This window comes from Mesoplodon bidens (assembly GCF_964165515.1).
Source record: "Mesoplodon bidens genome assembly, chromosome: 4".
NCBI lineage: Eukaryota > Metazoa > Chordata > Mammalia > Artiodactyla > Ziphiidae > Mesoplodon > Mesoplodon bidens.
The window spans coordinates 63443752-63460599 of NC_138160.1; the positions used below are offsets into that span (position 1 = coordinate 63443752).

Genomic DNA, 16848 nt, shown 5'->3' on the forward strand with positions numbered 1-16848 from the left:
AGTTTTCCCAGCATCCCTTATTGAAGAGATTGTCCTTTCTCCATTGTATATTCTTGCCTCCTTTCTTGCCTAGATTAATTGACCATAATTATGTGAGTTTATTTCTGGGCTGTCTATTCTTTTCCATTGATCTATGTGTCTGTTTATGTGCCAGTACCATGCTGTTTTGATTACTGTAGCTTTGTAGTATAGTCTGAAGTCAGGGAGTGTGATACCCCCGGCTTTGTTCTTTTTTCTCAAGATTGCTTTGGCAATTCAGGGTCTTTTGTGGTTCCATACAAATTTTAGGATTATTTGTTCTAGTTCTGTGGAAAATATCATGGGCATTTTGATAGGGATTGCATTAAATCTGTAGATTGCTGTGGGTAGTATGGCATTTAAACAATATTAATTCTTCCAGTGCATGTCCATGGGATATGTAGGAAACTACAGATAATTTGGACATTAATGATAATGACGATAACATACTTAAAACACATGAGAGTGGTTCCTATATTTAAAGGCCAATTTGTAGATGTAAATGCTTTTATCATTTAAAAGTTTTTTAAGATAGATAAATAACTAGGCATTCATCTCAAGAATCCAGGAAAATAATTGCAAAATAAATGTAAAGAATAGAATTAATGAAAGATACAGACATTAATGAATTAGAAAGAAGAAAAACAATCTATAAACTCCCTTTTAAAAAGTCATATGTTATGTTTTTGTTCTTCAAGATAGTTCTTTATGAAGACTAGTAAAATAGACATATTTTGGTCAAAGTCACTGTTTTGTAGATAAACTAGGCCATATCTAGGACTTTACATAGGCTACACTACTATAATTGCTCTTCTAACATAATAATGCTTAATATTCAGTAGTTTCTATTTCATAACATTTCTCTTTCATTCACACAAATGTTGTTGGGATAAGGCATATAATATCAATGTGCCTGTATTTTCAGTCATCTCTAGGGTGGAGGTATGTTTATAAGCATTTCTATAGCAGAATCAATTAAATATTAATAGTATATTGTTGGAAAAGAAGTACTAATTGAAATAGAAAAACATATACATGTTCTTTACTCTAACTGGGGTTTCTGGACTTTGGACTCTGTACAACTAACTGAGCTTCTGGAAAACTAAACCACAAGAGAATTCAACCAGCCAAGACTCAGCCGGACTATAATTACACCCCAGTGTAAATGGTGCCTTAGGGAAATTGTTGAAACTGGAAAACCATTTGGGATAGTGGTGAGCAGTTTCTACATTCTTGAACTCTGGAATTTGACCTTGAATCTGGAACCTCTCTCTTCCTTGTTCTGGTTGTGGCTGCTTTGGTGAACTTTTAAAATAGTTTTGCTGTAGACAGGTACCTGGTCATTGTTCTTATGGATACACTGAACCAAATGCAGATATATCTGATTTAAATATTAATTTTTGTTTAGCAGTAAAAATTACATTATGTCTTTCTAGGATGAGGCCACTTCAGATTTAGGGGGAAAAATCTTTCTACTAATTCAAAGAGCATTGTTTTTGAGAGATGAGTGCCTTTTTTTTTAGTTATTTCCTCACAGGAAATCATGATACTAGGACCACACCAGAAGGGTGTGAAAGAAAGACTATGAAATGAAACTGCACTGGATTTTTTTTTTTAATAATTTTTTTATATAGCAGGTTCTTATTAGTTATCCATTTTATACATATTAGTGTATATATGTCAATCCCAATCTCCCAATTCATCATACCACCCCCTGCCACTTTCCCCGCTTGGTGTCCATACATTTGTTCTCTACATCTGTGTCTCTATTTCTGTCCTAAACTGCACTGGATTGTTGCAGCCTACCATGTACTGAATAATTAACGTCCCACATGAGGTACCATTTATAACTGAATGAGTCAGAGTTTGGGACGTGTACTTTGAACTACTGTACTTATTTACTTTGTATAGGTTAAGGGGTCCAAAGGATCTGAGGTGAGGGTGGGGATATCTCTCCTGAAGAAAATGGTGGACCCATTGTTAGTTTCCTGGAGAAAGAATAAAAATAGTTGTGGATTAAGGAAGGGAGGACTTCATCCTTTCTCCTGGTTGGAGGCAGTGGGATGCAACTCTGGTTAAGGAGGACATGATAGAGATAAATGACTGTGGCGTTGACTACTTGTTTCATGCTATGGGCTAAAGAGGGAAATGGCTCAAGTGGATCCTCAACGCAGAGCAATGGCTGATTGACTCTAGTACTAATATCTAAATTTCTATTTTACATTTTTTCTTTTGTATGTTCTAAGTCTCCTTTAATATTTTTCAGCCTTGACTAAAATTTCAAGTGCTACGGTCCAGTGTTATTCATGTTGTGGGGCATTAGGAATAAGTCTGTGTTCACTGCTGAAATGGAGTGGTGGAGTAATGTGAGTTTTCCCCCATTCTGCCCTCTCCTCTGAAGTCAGCTTAGTGGTAGTTGTCAGAAAATTGAATGGACCTCTTGACTGAGTAGAGAGTATTTGTCATACACCAGGCAATAGCTGAGTGCAAGTGGCCACTATATTACCAATGTGAGACATCTTCCCTGCTAATATTCCAAAAGGAGGAAGTTGGTCAGCATTGGGAGATATTCTGATATCGTATACATGAGACTATCTAGCCAGTAGATATTTTAGTTACAGTACGTCCATCACATAGAAAAAGTCATTCATGCCAGTTAGGATATCTTGGCAATTAAGCTGTACCAGCTTGTGGTATTCAATAATTACCACAGAAAATTCAATGAAGAACTAAATTACTCATTGTTAATAATTAATAATAAAATAATGAGTTTATTACCTTCTCAAAAATGTCTAATGTTGAGAAAGAATATGACAAGAACAGAAAATTGATTTTATACCAAAAGAAAACCAGATTTAAAGTGAATGCAGCCTGTCTCCCATAGGATTTTTCCCTATAATCTCTTTGACTAGAATAAAGGAACATGTTGACCAAGACATGTGGACAAATGTCTATATGTTAAAGACAGATGTTGTTTGGCATCTCTTTGTTTGTGGGCCAAAGGTATAAATTCTTCCTGTTTCCTAGGAAAATTCTAGAACACTCGAGATTGTTAATAACCCAGTGTTTTCTGTGCGGTTTTTTTTCTTGTCAGGATTCCTATTATGCTGTTCTAAACACATGCTGAGGGGATTATTTACTTACTACAATAGCACTGTGGGAAAGTTAGGTTGATTTACAAAGTATTATAGTTCTTCAAAAGCACAAACACTAAAAAAATCTAATTGGAGATGGGCAGGAAAGAGATGGGCACATACTAAAATCAATATATTATTTTGTTTTCAGCATCAGTTTTGTCACAAAAATGTTGCAGTTCAGTTACTCTGTGTATATATAAAATATCTGCAAATTTTGACAATTAGAGATTTTATTTTGATTGGTAGAATATTGTACTTGTTTGGACACAATTATGCATCACAGCAAAACATATGTGTGGAACTTATGTTGTACAGCTGTTTTAATGAACTAGAACAGGGGTTGGCAAACCCAAGGGCCAGTTCAGTCACAACCATTTGTTTACATATTATCTTCATGCCTGGAGTTATTCAAACTGCAAAGTTTAAGGCACAGCCCCTAAGGATTGCTCTCACTTCTGATGCCAACTGAAAGTTTGAGAAGTTCCTAAAACCACCCTCTGGTTTGATAATTCATTAGAAGGCTTCATAGAACTCACTTAACGGCATGGTAAGTCCCTAAGCATTTTTGTACCTGTTGATCAAAAATTAATTAATTAAAAATTAAAATATAGTTAATGCCAGTATCAGTATTTCGTTCTAAGACATTCACAGGCAAATGATACTGGTAACAAAAAAGATGATACATAGGGAGTCTCCTTGCTAAGGCTGGATTTAAACCTCTGAACATTGTTTTGTTTTGTTTTGCACCTAGTAGGGTGATTAAATTTTGGGAAAGAGCAGGTAGTAGGGACTTACCATGCCGTTAATAAATGTTTATCGAGGGCCTCCTTTCTGCAAAAGTTATTATACTCATGATTCTGGTTTATTACAGGAAATGACACATTAAAATCAGCCAAAGGAAGAGGCACATAGGCCACAGTTTGGGAGAGCTCCAAACACAAAGCTTTTGTTGTCCTCTCCCATGGAGTAATGACCCACTAACCTCCCAGCACTGATGTTTGTCAATATGCCGGAAGTATTACCAGGGAAGATCAGCTGAGCTTTTGTGTCCAGAGTTTTAATGGCGTTTTATTCCACAGGCATAATTGACTGATTTCTTGCTTATGTGGTTGAACTCAGACAACTGATACCGTGTGACTCAAATCATGTGGTTCGTCTCTCTGATATGGCCAGCTTGCATCCTAAACAAAGACAATCCTATTAGTTATGACATAGGTCACCTTCCAGAAGCATTTTTGTACCTGTTGATCAAAAATTAATTAATTAAAAATTTAAAATATAGTTAATACCAGTATCAGTGTTTCGTTTTAAGACGTTCACAGGCAAATGATACTGGTAACAAAAAGGATGATACATAGGGAGTCTCCTTGCTAAGGCTGGATTTAAACCTCTGAACATTGTTTTGTTTTGTTTTGCACCTAGTAGGGTGATTAAATTTTGGGAAAGAACAGGTAGTAGGGACTTACCATGCCGTTAATAAATGTTTATCGAGGGCCTCCTTTCGGCAAGGTAACTGCCAGGCATACAATTCTCCAATCTTTCACATATTTGTTCCAGACAATGCAGGAGAAAAAGGTGATTTTCTAACTAAGGCACAGAATTATTTGATTCAAAACAGTTTATTCTAGATCTGTAAAGTCATTTCTTTCAAATCTAAGCCCTGTGAAGATTTGGTGTGTTTTTTTTCTACACAATCATTTAAGTTAAAACTAAGCCATATTCTTTCTCCTGTGCCTATTTTCAAGTTGTTAACATAATTCATGGTCATTGAATAAATAGAAGGCAAAGTAGAAAAAGAAAACAAATAGTCCATTGTCTCATCTATCTTCTAATTTTAGGTTTTAAAAATGAAGTCGTGGGCTTCCCTGGTGGTGCAGTGGTTGGGAGTCCACCTGCCGATGCAGGGGACACAGGTTCGTGCCCCGGTCCGGAAGGATACCACATGCTGCGGAGCGGTTGGGCCCGTGAGCCATGGCCGCTGGGCCTGCGCGTCCGGAGCCTGTGCTCCGCAATGGGAGAGGCCACAGCAGTGAGAGGCCCGCGTACCACAAAAAAAAAAAAAATGAAGTCGTATCTCTACTCTTTATATTCAATATATCTTACCTTTCCCCCATTCATCATTATACTTGTTTTTTCAAGTTATTACACATTTTTAAAAAACATCATTTTGATGGTTATATAATAATTCTTGCATGGATTTAGCATTGTTGTTTTACCATTTGACTTTAGTTTTCTATATTTTTCTCAAATAATGTTTTTATTTCTTTGTTTGGTGGGATAATGCACAAGAATGCCACTTCAAACATTTTTTTTCAAATCTATGCAAACCATAGGGTAATCCAGAACCTTTCTTCTAATAGATATCAATTGCTTATATAATAAAACACATGTATTTACATATGAATTAAATTTAATAATCAAGTCAAATAAGCTTTCTTATTTATAATTTTCTTCACCTTGACAAATACTAAGAAATATTTAATGCTATGTCTCATTTGTATGCTTAATCAAATCGAGTTTTCAGAAGATTTCCACATAAGGAAGGAACAAAAATCAATTTTGTCTAGTAAGGAGTGATTGTCTTGGGCAGTGTGGATTGGCCTGAGATGGGCAGTCACAAGGTGAGAGGGTAAGAGGATGTTCTTCATGATTCTGCCACCCAGAAGGCAGGAAGTGGGGTTTTAATCTCAGTTCTGCCTCCTAGCTGGTGGCCTGGATGCCTCCACCCTTCCTCTTGATGTACTACTTTTCTCTGTAGGTCATTCCATCATGACCTCCCTCTTCTTCCGCTTAGAAGTACATGACGTCGCACCCCTGTTGCTCAGCCTAACCCCTTCTCTCCGTTCTCCCAATACTGGCAAGGTTCTTGGTTCTGAAGTGAGGTTATTTCTTTCCTCACGTGACACAGAGCTATCTGTTCTCAGCGTCATTCTGTGCTTCTAGTGATAATAGTTCTTTATTTAGCTTCCTCTCTATTACAGCTTTTCTCTCCCAAGGAATTTGGCATGAGTTTCTGAGGGCTGGATGGGAAGGCAATCTCATGCTGCATCCAGATTTGTCCTCCTTCTCAGACCTCAGCCCTGTCTACTTAACAAGCCTGGTTCTCTCATTCCCTCCTCTGGGGTAGAACTCTTTCCCCACCAAGTACATTGCCTGTCAGAGGATAAAGGAAGAGCTTCTGCTCCCCAGTGGTTTCAGGGCCTAAGGCCTAGACGTTGGCTGTCAGCATCTCCCACTGTTCTTCCCATGATGCTCCTCGGTCCTCTTAAAGTTGTGCTCTGGTGAGCCTGTCTACAGGCTACCCTGACGTGTTTAGACCTGTCTGTGTTCTCAACTTCTCAACTTGAGCTAATGTTCTGGGACCCTCACTCCACTGATTTAGAAATTATTGGACTTGATTATTCTTTTGTTAACACTAATTTTAAAATCTCACATCACTAAATCTCCACTGAGTTTATTTTTCAAATTCATTTGTGTACCAAACTATAATTTAATCAGGAAACTGGTCTAATACCCTTGTGAAAATGTGATTAATTTCTTTGGAACTTTGCCTGATGAAGTAGATGTTTTCTGTTTTTATTTTATGTTCACTCTCTCCCGTGTCCTTTATGGTGAAAAGTGGGTGACAAAGCAGGCAAAAGGAAAGGAAATAATTTTTTTAAATTTTTATATAGAAATTTCATTGTTCTTAAAAAATCTCTTTAGAAACTTTTCCTACAGCTTTTATGTACTATGATAAAATGTAGCCTTTATGGCAAAGCTTCAGAAGGTATGATAAAAACTACTATTAACAAAGCAAGTAATAAAAAGAGGTTAGAAAAGCTGTTAGGTGAGTGCAAATCTCATGTGAAAGAAACTTCTTTCTTAAATCCATCCATCCATCCCTCCATCCATCCATCCTTCCATGCAGTCATTTAGTTTTCACATTATGCCAGATGCTGTGCTGGGTATCAAGGATATGAAAATGATCCAGATATGGTGTGTGCCCCAGAGAGATATATAACCTAAAGGGGGACAGAGATGTGTCGAGGGGTATTATACATTGTTGATGCCCCAGGTCACATTCCTTTGGCCACCTCTAACTTGAGCTGTGGTAGACAGTGCCATGTATGTTGAAGCCTTCTTTTTTGTTTTAAATTAATTAATTAATTAATTAATTAATTTTTGGCTTAGTCGGGTCTTAGTTGTGGCATGTGGGATCTTTTGTTGCAGCACACAGGTTTCTCTCTAGTTGTGGCACATGGGTTCCAGAGCGCGTGGGCCCTGTAATTGCGGCACGTAGGCTCTCTAGTTATGGCACGTGGGCTCAGTTGCCCTGCGGCATGTGGGATGTTAGTTCCCCAACCAGGGATCGAACCTGCGTCCCCTGCATTGGAAGGCAGATACTTAACCACTGGGCCACCAGGGATGTCCCATGAAGGCTTCTCACTACTAGTGTCCACTGAGTTTCTCAGCTTTACTGCCTCAGGGCTCTCCCTGAAGCTACTCTTTGCCTCTGTGTGTGTGCATGTGTATGTGTGTGTGTGTGTGTGCGTGTTATGTGTGTGTGTGTGTGTGTGTGTGTGTTGGGATTGAGCCCTAATTACCCACAGTTGTAAACTGCTTAATAATTCCTCCTTTATTGGCTTTCCCTCTTTATCTGTCTCTTCCTTCCCTCTTCCTCACTCTGTCTTCCTGGGAACACGACCCAAATAGACTATGTGTACTCAAGCTCCTCGTCACTTTCACCCCAGATCCTGCTTTTGGTCAAACCCAATTCTTGTATTATTAATACAAGGTAATAATATCTGTAGGTGATGAAGATATAAACAGAGTTCTCTTGTTCTACAGAGGATGGAGCAACTAATTCTCTCGGTAGGAGTTGCCAGGAAAGACTATTTGCAGGAGCCAAAGAAAGGGAGAAATTCAAAATTGATAGTTGAAAGATAAAGCTCTCCAATTTCTTTAACTATAGCTCAATATGAGATATATAGTTCTGGGATGATATAATAGAGGCTACTTTGCATATCTCCTGTTATTTGCGTGACTTATACATGCCTGAGCTTTTCTAGGCTTTCTGGAGGAGTGAATGATAAGGTGGAGCTAATGCCCAGTTCTCAGACTAAGTAGCTTTTAGAACTAAGAAAAGGAACAGTTCTATGCTTTGACCTTTGAAAACAACCCTGGACCAGGGAGGATGCTTCAAGGTAGGAGAATGTCAAGATATCCAGGCTTGGTCCAGGGATAATGGTTGTGGTCAGGGATGAAAGGACAGTTTGCTTGCAACACTGTGTGGTGGCTTTCTGTTGTCTTGTTACCAAGCTCCCAGGAGAATGTGTGTCAGGTTCCATGAGAGAAGGGCTGTAAAAATTTAAAGAGAAGGTCAAAAGGAAAAGTTGTGATTCATCAAATCATTGTAAAAAAACCCCTAAAATTATGAGAACCTCCCTGGGGAAGGCCCATCCCCCAGGAAAACCCAGTGCTTTGCCTGAGACCTCTGGAGAGTATGAGGTCTGAGCAGATCCATACTGGTGTTGTTGGGAGGAACAATGTATTCCCTCGACTCTAGAGCCTCTAACCATGCCAAGAGGCATGCAGAACCATCGAAGTTCCTGAGGCCACAAATGGCGGGAAGCCAACTGTGGCAGCTGCCCCATGAACTGGGCAGATGAAGGCAGTTATGTAGTGGGGGTTGGGTGAGATCTCTGGTTCTCAGACTCAGAGACTATGAATATGGTTATCCACAACCCAGTCACCATTTCTCCCTGGTCATTTGGTAGTTGGACACTGGGCAAGCATGAGTTACCATGTCATGCTTAATGAACCAACAAGACTATGACACTTCTTTATAAAAAACCAACATGGACTTCTCCATTTGGGCAATATAATAAAGCCTAATGTAGAATGCAAGGACAAGCAACACAAACCCCCAGCTTTAGGCCTCTATTTCTCAACATAATTCTTAAAAGAAAAAAAAAAGGGAAGTTGCAGAACAGATGTATAATAAGGTCCAACATACATAAAAGACGTGTGTAAGAGTGTAAAGGTGTTGAAAGGGGACTGGAAGGGAGCCACCTGTTTGTTGACAGTGGTTACTTGCAGGGAGGCACAGGGAGCTGGGCGTGGGAGGGAATGGTAAAGGGGACTTTATGTTCTGTTCTGGATTATCTGAATCTTTTACATATTATTTATGTAACCAAATAAAAAACACACAGTTAAAAAAATTACTTCCAGATTCACTCACTTCTCTGAGTTTCCATTTTCTCATTTGTAAAATGGAAATAATAATACTTACCTCCCAAAGGTATGTTGCATATGAGAAAATGTCTGTTGAGCCTCCAGCATCTCAGTGCCTGACATATGCCAGGCATTCAAGAAATTTTAGCTGTCTCTACCCTCTCTTCTCATGAGGTAAGGAAGAGAATAGCCATTTAAAATAAATCTGATTTCTTTCTTAAAATTCTCAACATTAAAGTAAAGGGAGAACCTGAAAGCAATCTTTCTTTCCTTAAAGGCCTAATAATCAGATTTGGGGTATTTCTTTCGGGAGATCAGAAAATGGGCCATACCCCCGTGAACATACCCTATCTCTTCTGATCTTGGAAGCTAAGCAGGGTCGGGCCTGGTTAGTACTTGGATGGGAGAAAATGGGTTAGATTGCTCTGATTATTTCCTCACTTATAAGAGTCCCCCTGAAAATTTATGCCTAATTTTGCAATCTAAGAATTATAAACTGTCCTTACTTTGAAGACATATATGAAATTGCATAGACATTAGGTCATATCAAGTATGATTATATAATTCATGGTTCATGAAAAAAACAAAATCAGTTTTCTGAAAATGTACCTAGATAAAAATAAGAGTAGTCTTCTTTCTGTCTGTTCACACAAGAACAAATAGTATATCCAAAAAAGTCACAGGACTGTAATGCTTCTTTTACTATTTTACTACATTTATATGTTACTGTATATATTACTACATATTACTATATATTGCTATATTTATATATTTTACTATTACTATATAATTTATCACATATTATAGTATATATTATATACCATACAATTTACTATCTAATTTATATATTTCACTATAATACTGTTTTGCTTTATAAAAATAGTATTTTATATATGATTATTGGTAAATGCCTCCTTAATATTTAGGTATACGTATACATGTTGTGTGTTACGTAATGTATATGTATGTGCAATAATGTCTTTTTGTCTTGCAAAATGAGGATAATTTCACCATAATGTTCTTATGCAGAATACTCTAGGTAATAAAATGAGCTTCACAGTTAGTTCTTACATCTCATTGGTCCATACCATTTGAAATGTTCCATGGTCTTTCTATGAAGTCATTGTTTAGATTTTCAGACAGAAGATTTTATCACAGTAGCTGCACAATTCTGTTTGTACTGACTACTAAAATGCTTACTCTTCATTTTATATTTGAACTTACTCTGACCAAAGATGTTAAGTGGCAATCTCTTTTATAAGATAAGACATTTTAACAGTAAACACAATTATCTCTTGAGTACCTTCTTTGAACAAGATGCTGTGCTAGGCTCTGTAAATAATACAAAGATGAAGTTTCTCCCTGCCTTTAGAAGCTCACATCGTGGAGAGAGACAGATACATTCATTCACTCCAAATATTGAGAGCTACTGTACATGCCCGGCATGTACTAACAACTTTATACCCATAGGAGATGGTACATTGTGAGTTCTATAACAAAGATACAGGATTGTTTAGATACTATGGGAAAGGAGAGACAAGTTTGGATTAGGGATAGCCAGTAAGGATTTATTCAAGGCATGTTATTTGAAACTGGCCATGAATGATTGATTGTACTTTGACAAGTGAGAACTGAGTGGGAGAAGGACATTCTTCGTAGCAGGGACTGTATGTGCACGTATAGTCGTAGGTAAACTGAGACTCAGAACATACATTTATTTTTGGTAAGTGTATTGTGTTTCCATACTACACAATACTTTTATCCAATGAATCATACAAGAATGCCACTATGAAATAATTATCTGAAGGATACTCAGACCATCAGCCTCTTCAACAGCGTATAATCACAGGGGAAAAGGTGACAAGAGAGAGCTGGTTGGGCTGGGTTTAGCTTAGGTGGTGAGTTTGGAAGGCAGTGAGCTGGGTAATGGGTGGTGCTGTGAATATGTTTATGGGTCTCATGAGGCTATAATCAAGGTGTCAGCAGGGCTGGGTTCCTTTTCTCTCAGGGAAAATTGTTTCCTTGCTCATTTAGGGTGTTGGCAGAATTTTAGGACTGATGTCTCCATTTCCTTGTTGGCTGTCCGCTGAGGGCTGTCCCCAGCTTCTAAAGGCCACTCATGTGTCTTGGCTCATGAACACCTTCCTCCATATGCAAAACCAGCAACTCTTCTTCCTTCCCCTTCCACTTTTAAGGACTCATGTGATTCCATCGGGCTTACTTGGATAATCCAGGATAATCTCCTCATCTCAAAGTCCTTAACCTTAATCGTAAAGTCCCTTTTGCCATGTAAGGTGACATATTCACAGGTACCAGAGAGTAGAGTGTCAACATCTTTGGGGGATCATCATTAGGCCTACCACACAGTGCCTTCAGCTGTTTGGATACCTCCTGGAAGTGTAGCCAGTGGCAGAACAGAGGGCCACGTATGTTCCTGTTAGTGTGTGGTGGGTATCAGTAGCAGCAGTCACAGCAGCATGACTGGAGACTCTCTACTGCAAGAGATGATGGATTTCAGCTTTAACCCATTAGTGAACCCAGAGTCCAGTGAAACTTTTGAGGTAAGAAATATAACTTTCTAACTTGACGTTTTCTCAATACTCACCGGCTGTCAGTATAGAAAACGTGGAATTCAGATTATAGCCCTTGCCCAAAGGATTCACAAATTAAATTTGTCAGACTGAGGGAGAAGCAGCATGATGGCGGGGTGAGGCATACCCTAAGGAGAAAAAGAAACAGAGTTAGGGAGGGGTGGGTCACTGGCACAGATTAACAGAATGTTCTAGCTGCTTAAAGGACTCGAGATACTTCCTTTTAGGAAGTTTCTTGGGAACAGAACCTCCCTTACAGCTTGTTCACTGCTTTAACCCCAACACCTAAAACAATGTTCACCACTTTGCAGGTGCTCAGTAAATACTTGTTAACTGACTAGTACGGAAACTCAGGTCAGAGAGGTGAACTGATATGATCAAGGTCACTCAGCTGGTTTATGGTAGAGCTGGATCTAGCAACTAGTTTTGACTCTTCATTCTTTGCTCTATCAAATTTAGGAGGCAGCTCCTAAAAAATGAACTACTCCGATGAATGAAGCCTCCTGTATGCTTTCTCTCTACCTTGCACATAGCATTTCTTCTTCCTATACGAAATATTACCAACCAAAATATCAATTTAATGCCTGAAATGTGAGTTGAGAGACTCGAGTTCTGTTCCTAGTTCCTCCGCTCACTTCCTTTGTAACTGAGGCAAATGACTTAACCTGTTCAAACTCAGTTTCTTTTTTGGTCGTGAGAGGGACTAAAGGTTCTTTCAGTTCTCCTGTCCCTGTGATTCTAAATTTCATGAAAGGTTCTAATAAGCTCACCTGTGGACTGTATGTCTGAATATCCTTATATCAGTGTCGTTGAAGTGTGGTCATTGCATCACCTCTATCAGAATCACCTGGGGTCCTTTAACTATGCTGATTTTGTAATTGTTAAAAAAATAAATTAGACACGTAATTGTTGATTTGGAGGGATTTCCATTAAGCTATGCTTCCTAACACTTTCCACCTTTATAGTAATGGTACACATAAAAAGTGATAATATTTATGTGGTGTACTGGGGTAAGAAACTTTAGACTGACCGTCTCTTTGCCAATTCCCCTCTCACTGAGAAACTGTGCCACTGAGTGAGAAAAACAAGTTGCAAAAAAAAGAAAAATGGGGGCTTCCCTGGTGGCGCAGTGGTTGAGAGTCCGCCTGCCGATGCAGGGGACATGGGTTCGTGCCCTGGTCCGGGAGGATCCCATGTGCTGCGGAGCGGCTGGGCCGGTGAGCCATGGCCGCTGAGTCTGAGCGTCTGGAGCCTGTGCTCCGAAACGGGAGAGGCCACAGCTGTGAGAGGCCCGCGTACCGCAAAAAAAAAAAAAAAAAAATCCCCGTTTTTCAAGACAATACCAAAATTCTGTATGACTATGTATAAGCATGTCTGCATGAATATGTATTATCTGTTTGTATGTGATTATGTGAGTTACGTTATGTGCTTGTAGATATACAGTATTATAAGAATATTGAAAGGAACATACTGGGTTGTTAACATACGGAAGAGAGAAAGGAGCACAAAAAAAAAATTTTTTTAAAAAGGTGAAAACACTAGTGTGTATGCTATGAACCCATTTATGCATTTATGTAAAGGAATATATTCATATATAAAGACATTTAAAAATAGAATTAAAAATGCAGATCCATGGTCCCTACTGTAAAGCCAAATCTCAGGGTCAGGAGATATGGAGAGGTGCATCATTAACAAATATTCCAAGTGATTCTGTAACAATGAAATCTGTAAGTCTTTGCATTAAGTGCTAATATCATTAGCTGTAAACACAGCTTCGTTGGAAATTGCCATCCTGCAATGCAGGCTCAGCCGATCTTCATTGTCTTGGAACATACTAGATGCATAATAAATAGCTGCTGATTATTTGAGTCATTTGGAGGACAGGTGGAGGGAGTGAGGGCCAAAGTGGTGGGAGAAGTCGATCAGCTGGGCAAGGTCAAGCTCAGGAGCCATGAGGAAAAACACATAAGAACAATGGACTGGGCTCCCTTGGCATTTTCAAACATTCAACAGTATTTGTTAGGCACTATATACAGGCAGGGCACTTTTCTCTAATTTCATTTAATTCTAAAATAACCCTTTACAAACTCAGACAGGTGACGTGGGTAGCACAAGTAGTATCAAAATTGGGATTTGAACCCCACGCATATTTTGAGCACTCAGCTATAGACTCCTGGCAGCTGCTGAGGATAGGAGGGCAAGCACAATAGATGGTTTGCTCTTTTTCGTGTCCACAATCTTGTAGCTCGGCCAGGATCATTCCAGTCTGTTGTCCCTTATTAGTTGACAGTCCTAGTCGGCTGCCTAGAAGCAGCTTCTTTGTCATATATCCCAACCTGGATCCCGCCAAAGAGAGATTACAGCAAATGTGCTTTTTTGTCTATCATCACTAGCTAGTGTTTTCACAGTGGGGAGAAACTATTTCCCAGATGATTTTGAATAGTGCAAGAAGACCAAGAAGACTAACTCTAGTTCCTTCCAATTCTTAGGCACCTATCAAGTGAAAATAATTCTGGCTTTTTATAGCTTTATCTGCTAAGTGTTTTGCTGTTAGAGCAAAAAGAAGGTGAGGGCGGGGGGGAAAGAGATGGCCCCTCATTAAGTTCAAGGGTGGGGCAACGAATGGTACAAATAAATTCCACACACATACTCATTTTTTGGTAATCTCTGGTGTTGGGTAGTGGATAGGAAAAAAATCAGAAGTGTATATTTTGCGCCTGAATGCTTGAAAGAAAACAAAAACGGCATCTTTTTGTCATCCACTAACATTAACTTAAGGGCCTTGATCTTTGGACCTGTGCCACCCCGCGATCATTTCTGGAGAAGTAGCCATTTTGCAGATTCTGGAGAACGGTACCGAGGGCCGGACCCTGGTACTGAATCTCTCTTTCCCAAACGCCTGCGGAGCCAGTCCGGATCGGTAGCATCACGGCTGGTCTCCGTGATTTAGCAGCAACCTAGAGTCGGAAAAAACCGGAAGACGGGAGGCAGGGTTTCCCAGGTGGAATCAGGGGTGTGCGAAATTCATTAGTGAGGACAAGGCCCCACCGGGCGTTATCTGTGGTTACAGGTGCGGAGCTTCTCTAGGTCTCCGCGCCTCTGAGCCCAGTTAAGCTGCCACTCTTTCCCTAGGTGTGCAGCCTGCGTCCCAAGCTGCCTTCCCAACCTGGGGAAGTGGTCTCAGTGTACGTCTTTCTTGCCCACAAAGTGTCACCTCTCCCGTAAGTCATCCTTGGCCACACGGCGCCGATTTTAAATCGATAACACCATCAAGTCCAGCCAGACGCGCCGCTCTTCCTAATGCGCTTAGCACAGTACACCTCCGCGCTCCTTCCACCGTTCCCAGCTTCCTCCGCCCCTAGTTCCTACTCGGTCGTACTTAAAGCCCGGAGTGCTGGAGTGCCGCCCGGAGGAACGGGTTGGCGAACTAGGAGCGGCGCCGGCGTCCAGCAGCCCGTCGCACCGGGCATGCTCAGTGGCACGGCTGGCTGGGTGGCCTCGCGAGCTGCACCCGGATCTGCTCGGCGGCGGCGGCGGCTGCGGCGGCGACGTGAGCGCGCAGGGGGGCGGCGGCCTCGCCTCCTCTCTCTCTCTCTCTGCGCCTGGGTCGGGTGGGTGACGCCGAGCGCGAGATGTCGGATTTTGATAGTAACCCGTTTGCAGACCCGGATCTCAACAACCCTTTCAAGGTGAGCGTCGTCCCCAGCATCTCCCGCCACCGTGACGCGTCGTTGTTTGTTTAAACCGACAAGTTCCTTCGCGCCCGCCACTCGGCCCCCTTCAGCCCCTTAAGACAGGGGCTCGGGCCCGCCGCACCCCTCTGGGGGGTCGCGCTCCGGCCCACGCGTCACTTGTTTTGGGGTCGGAGTGGAACCTACCCAGCTCCCCATACGGCCGGCCCTCCCCGCGTCCCCGACTGGAGAGGGTCGTGCCCTGGCTCGGGAGTGAGGGTTCCCGGGGCTTCGGGGTTCCCGGCCCGCCTCTCGGGAGCGGGGAGAGTGAGAGCCTAGAGCAGGTGGAGTTGTCACCTGTCAGGTAAGTGTGGCTGGCCGGGCAGGGGCGGGGGCCGGGACGCGGCGGAGGGGGGCTCACCCTCGGGAGGGGTTGTCATGGGGACCCGAGGCGGCGCTGAGAGGAGCTGTGTGGGTGATGGCAGAGATGGTGGAGGAGAGGTGAGGGCACCGAGTACGCTGCAATTAAAAATAAAAGGTTTTTGTTTTTATTTTTTAAACTTGTGGTGCGCCCAGGTGCCACCAGCGGCGCTGCCATCCCTCCTCCCCACCATTTGCTTGAGGTTGAGGGTACTGATATCAAAGCGTAAGTTAAATATAAATAAACACACCTGGAAACAATAGTGCACGTGGACGATCATCTTCCTTCCTAACCGCTCTTAGTAAGGTAAACGACGGGATATTTTCCAAGCTCCTTGTGCGTCAGCTGTTCTCTGGGCTGTATGAGGATACCATTTCCCACATGAGCTTCTTTCTTTCTTGGAGTCTTACCTTTTGGATCCCAGCTTCGAGAGGGCTTGGCATAGAAACCGGCAAAGGAAGACGACTAAGGTGTTCATTATCTGCGCCTAAATTAATGCAACGTCTATATAAATATCTTAAAAAGTACCACTCCAGGTTTCTTAATGAGTGCTGTTGTTTAGCAGGTGTAATTTGTTTCTGTTGCTCGAAGTTGGTTAATTTCTCCTGGTTATGTACAATAGTAACTTTAATTTGTGGTCCTACAAGGGTCACTTCTGGCTTGTTGAGTTTACATCTCTTCTTTTACTCCTGGTTTTATCTCTTATTAAGAATTCTAGAAAAGGAAAAACATCCCTCTTCTGATTGTTTGCCTGTTAATTTCATGGAGGATTATCTTAACTAAATAATTATTGA

At 41.0% G+C, this 16848-nt stretch overlaps 1 protein-coding gene across 1 annotated transcript in view; it reads left to right on the top strand.

The window, feature by feature from the left end:
* Positions 1-15475: 15475 nt before the first annotated feature.
* SCAMP1 (secretory carrier membrane protein 1) overlaps positions 15476-16848 on the top strand; it is a 107939-nt gene continuing 106566 nt past the window's right edge. The window contains exon 1 of the mRNA XM_081230412.1: positions 15476-15651. Within this exon, the coding sequence (XP_081086538.1) occupies positions 15595-15651 (57 nt within the window). The 5' untranslated portion in view covers positions 15476-15594. The remainder of the gene's footprint in view (positions 15652-16848) is intronic.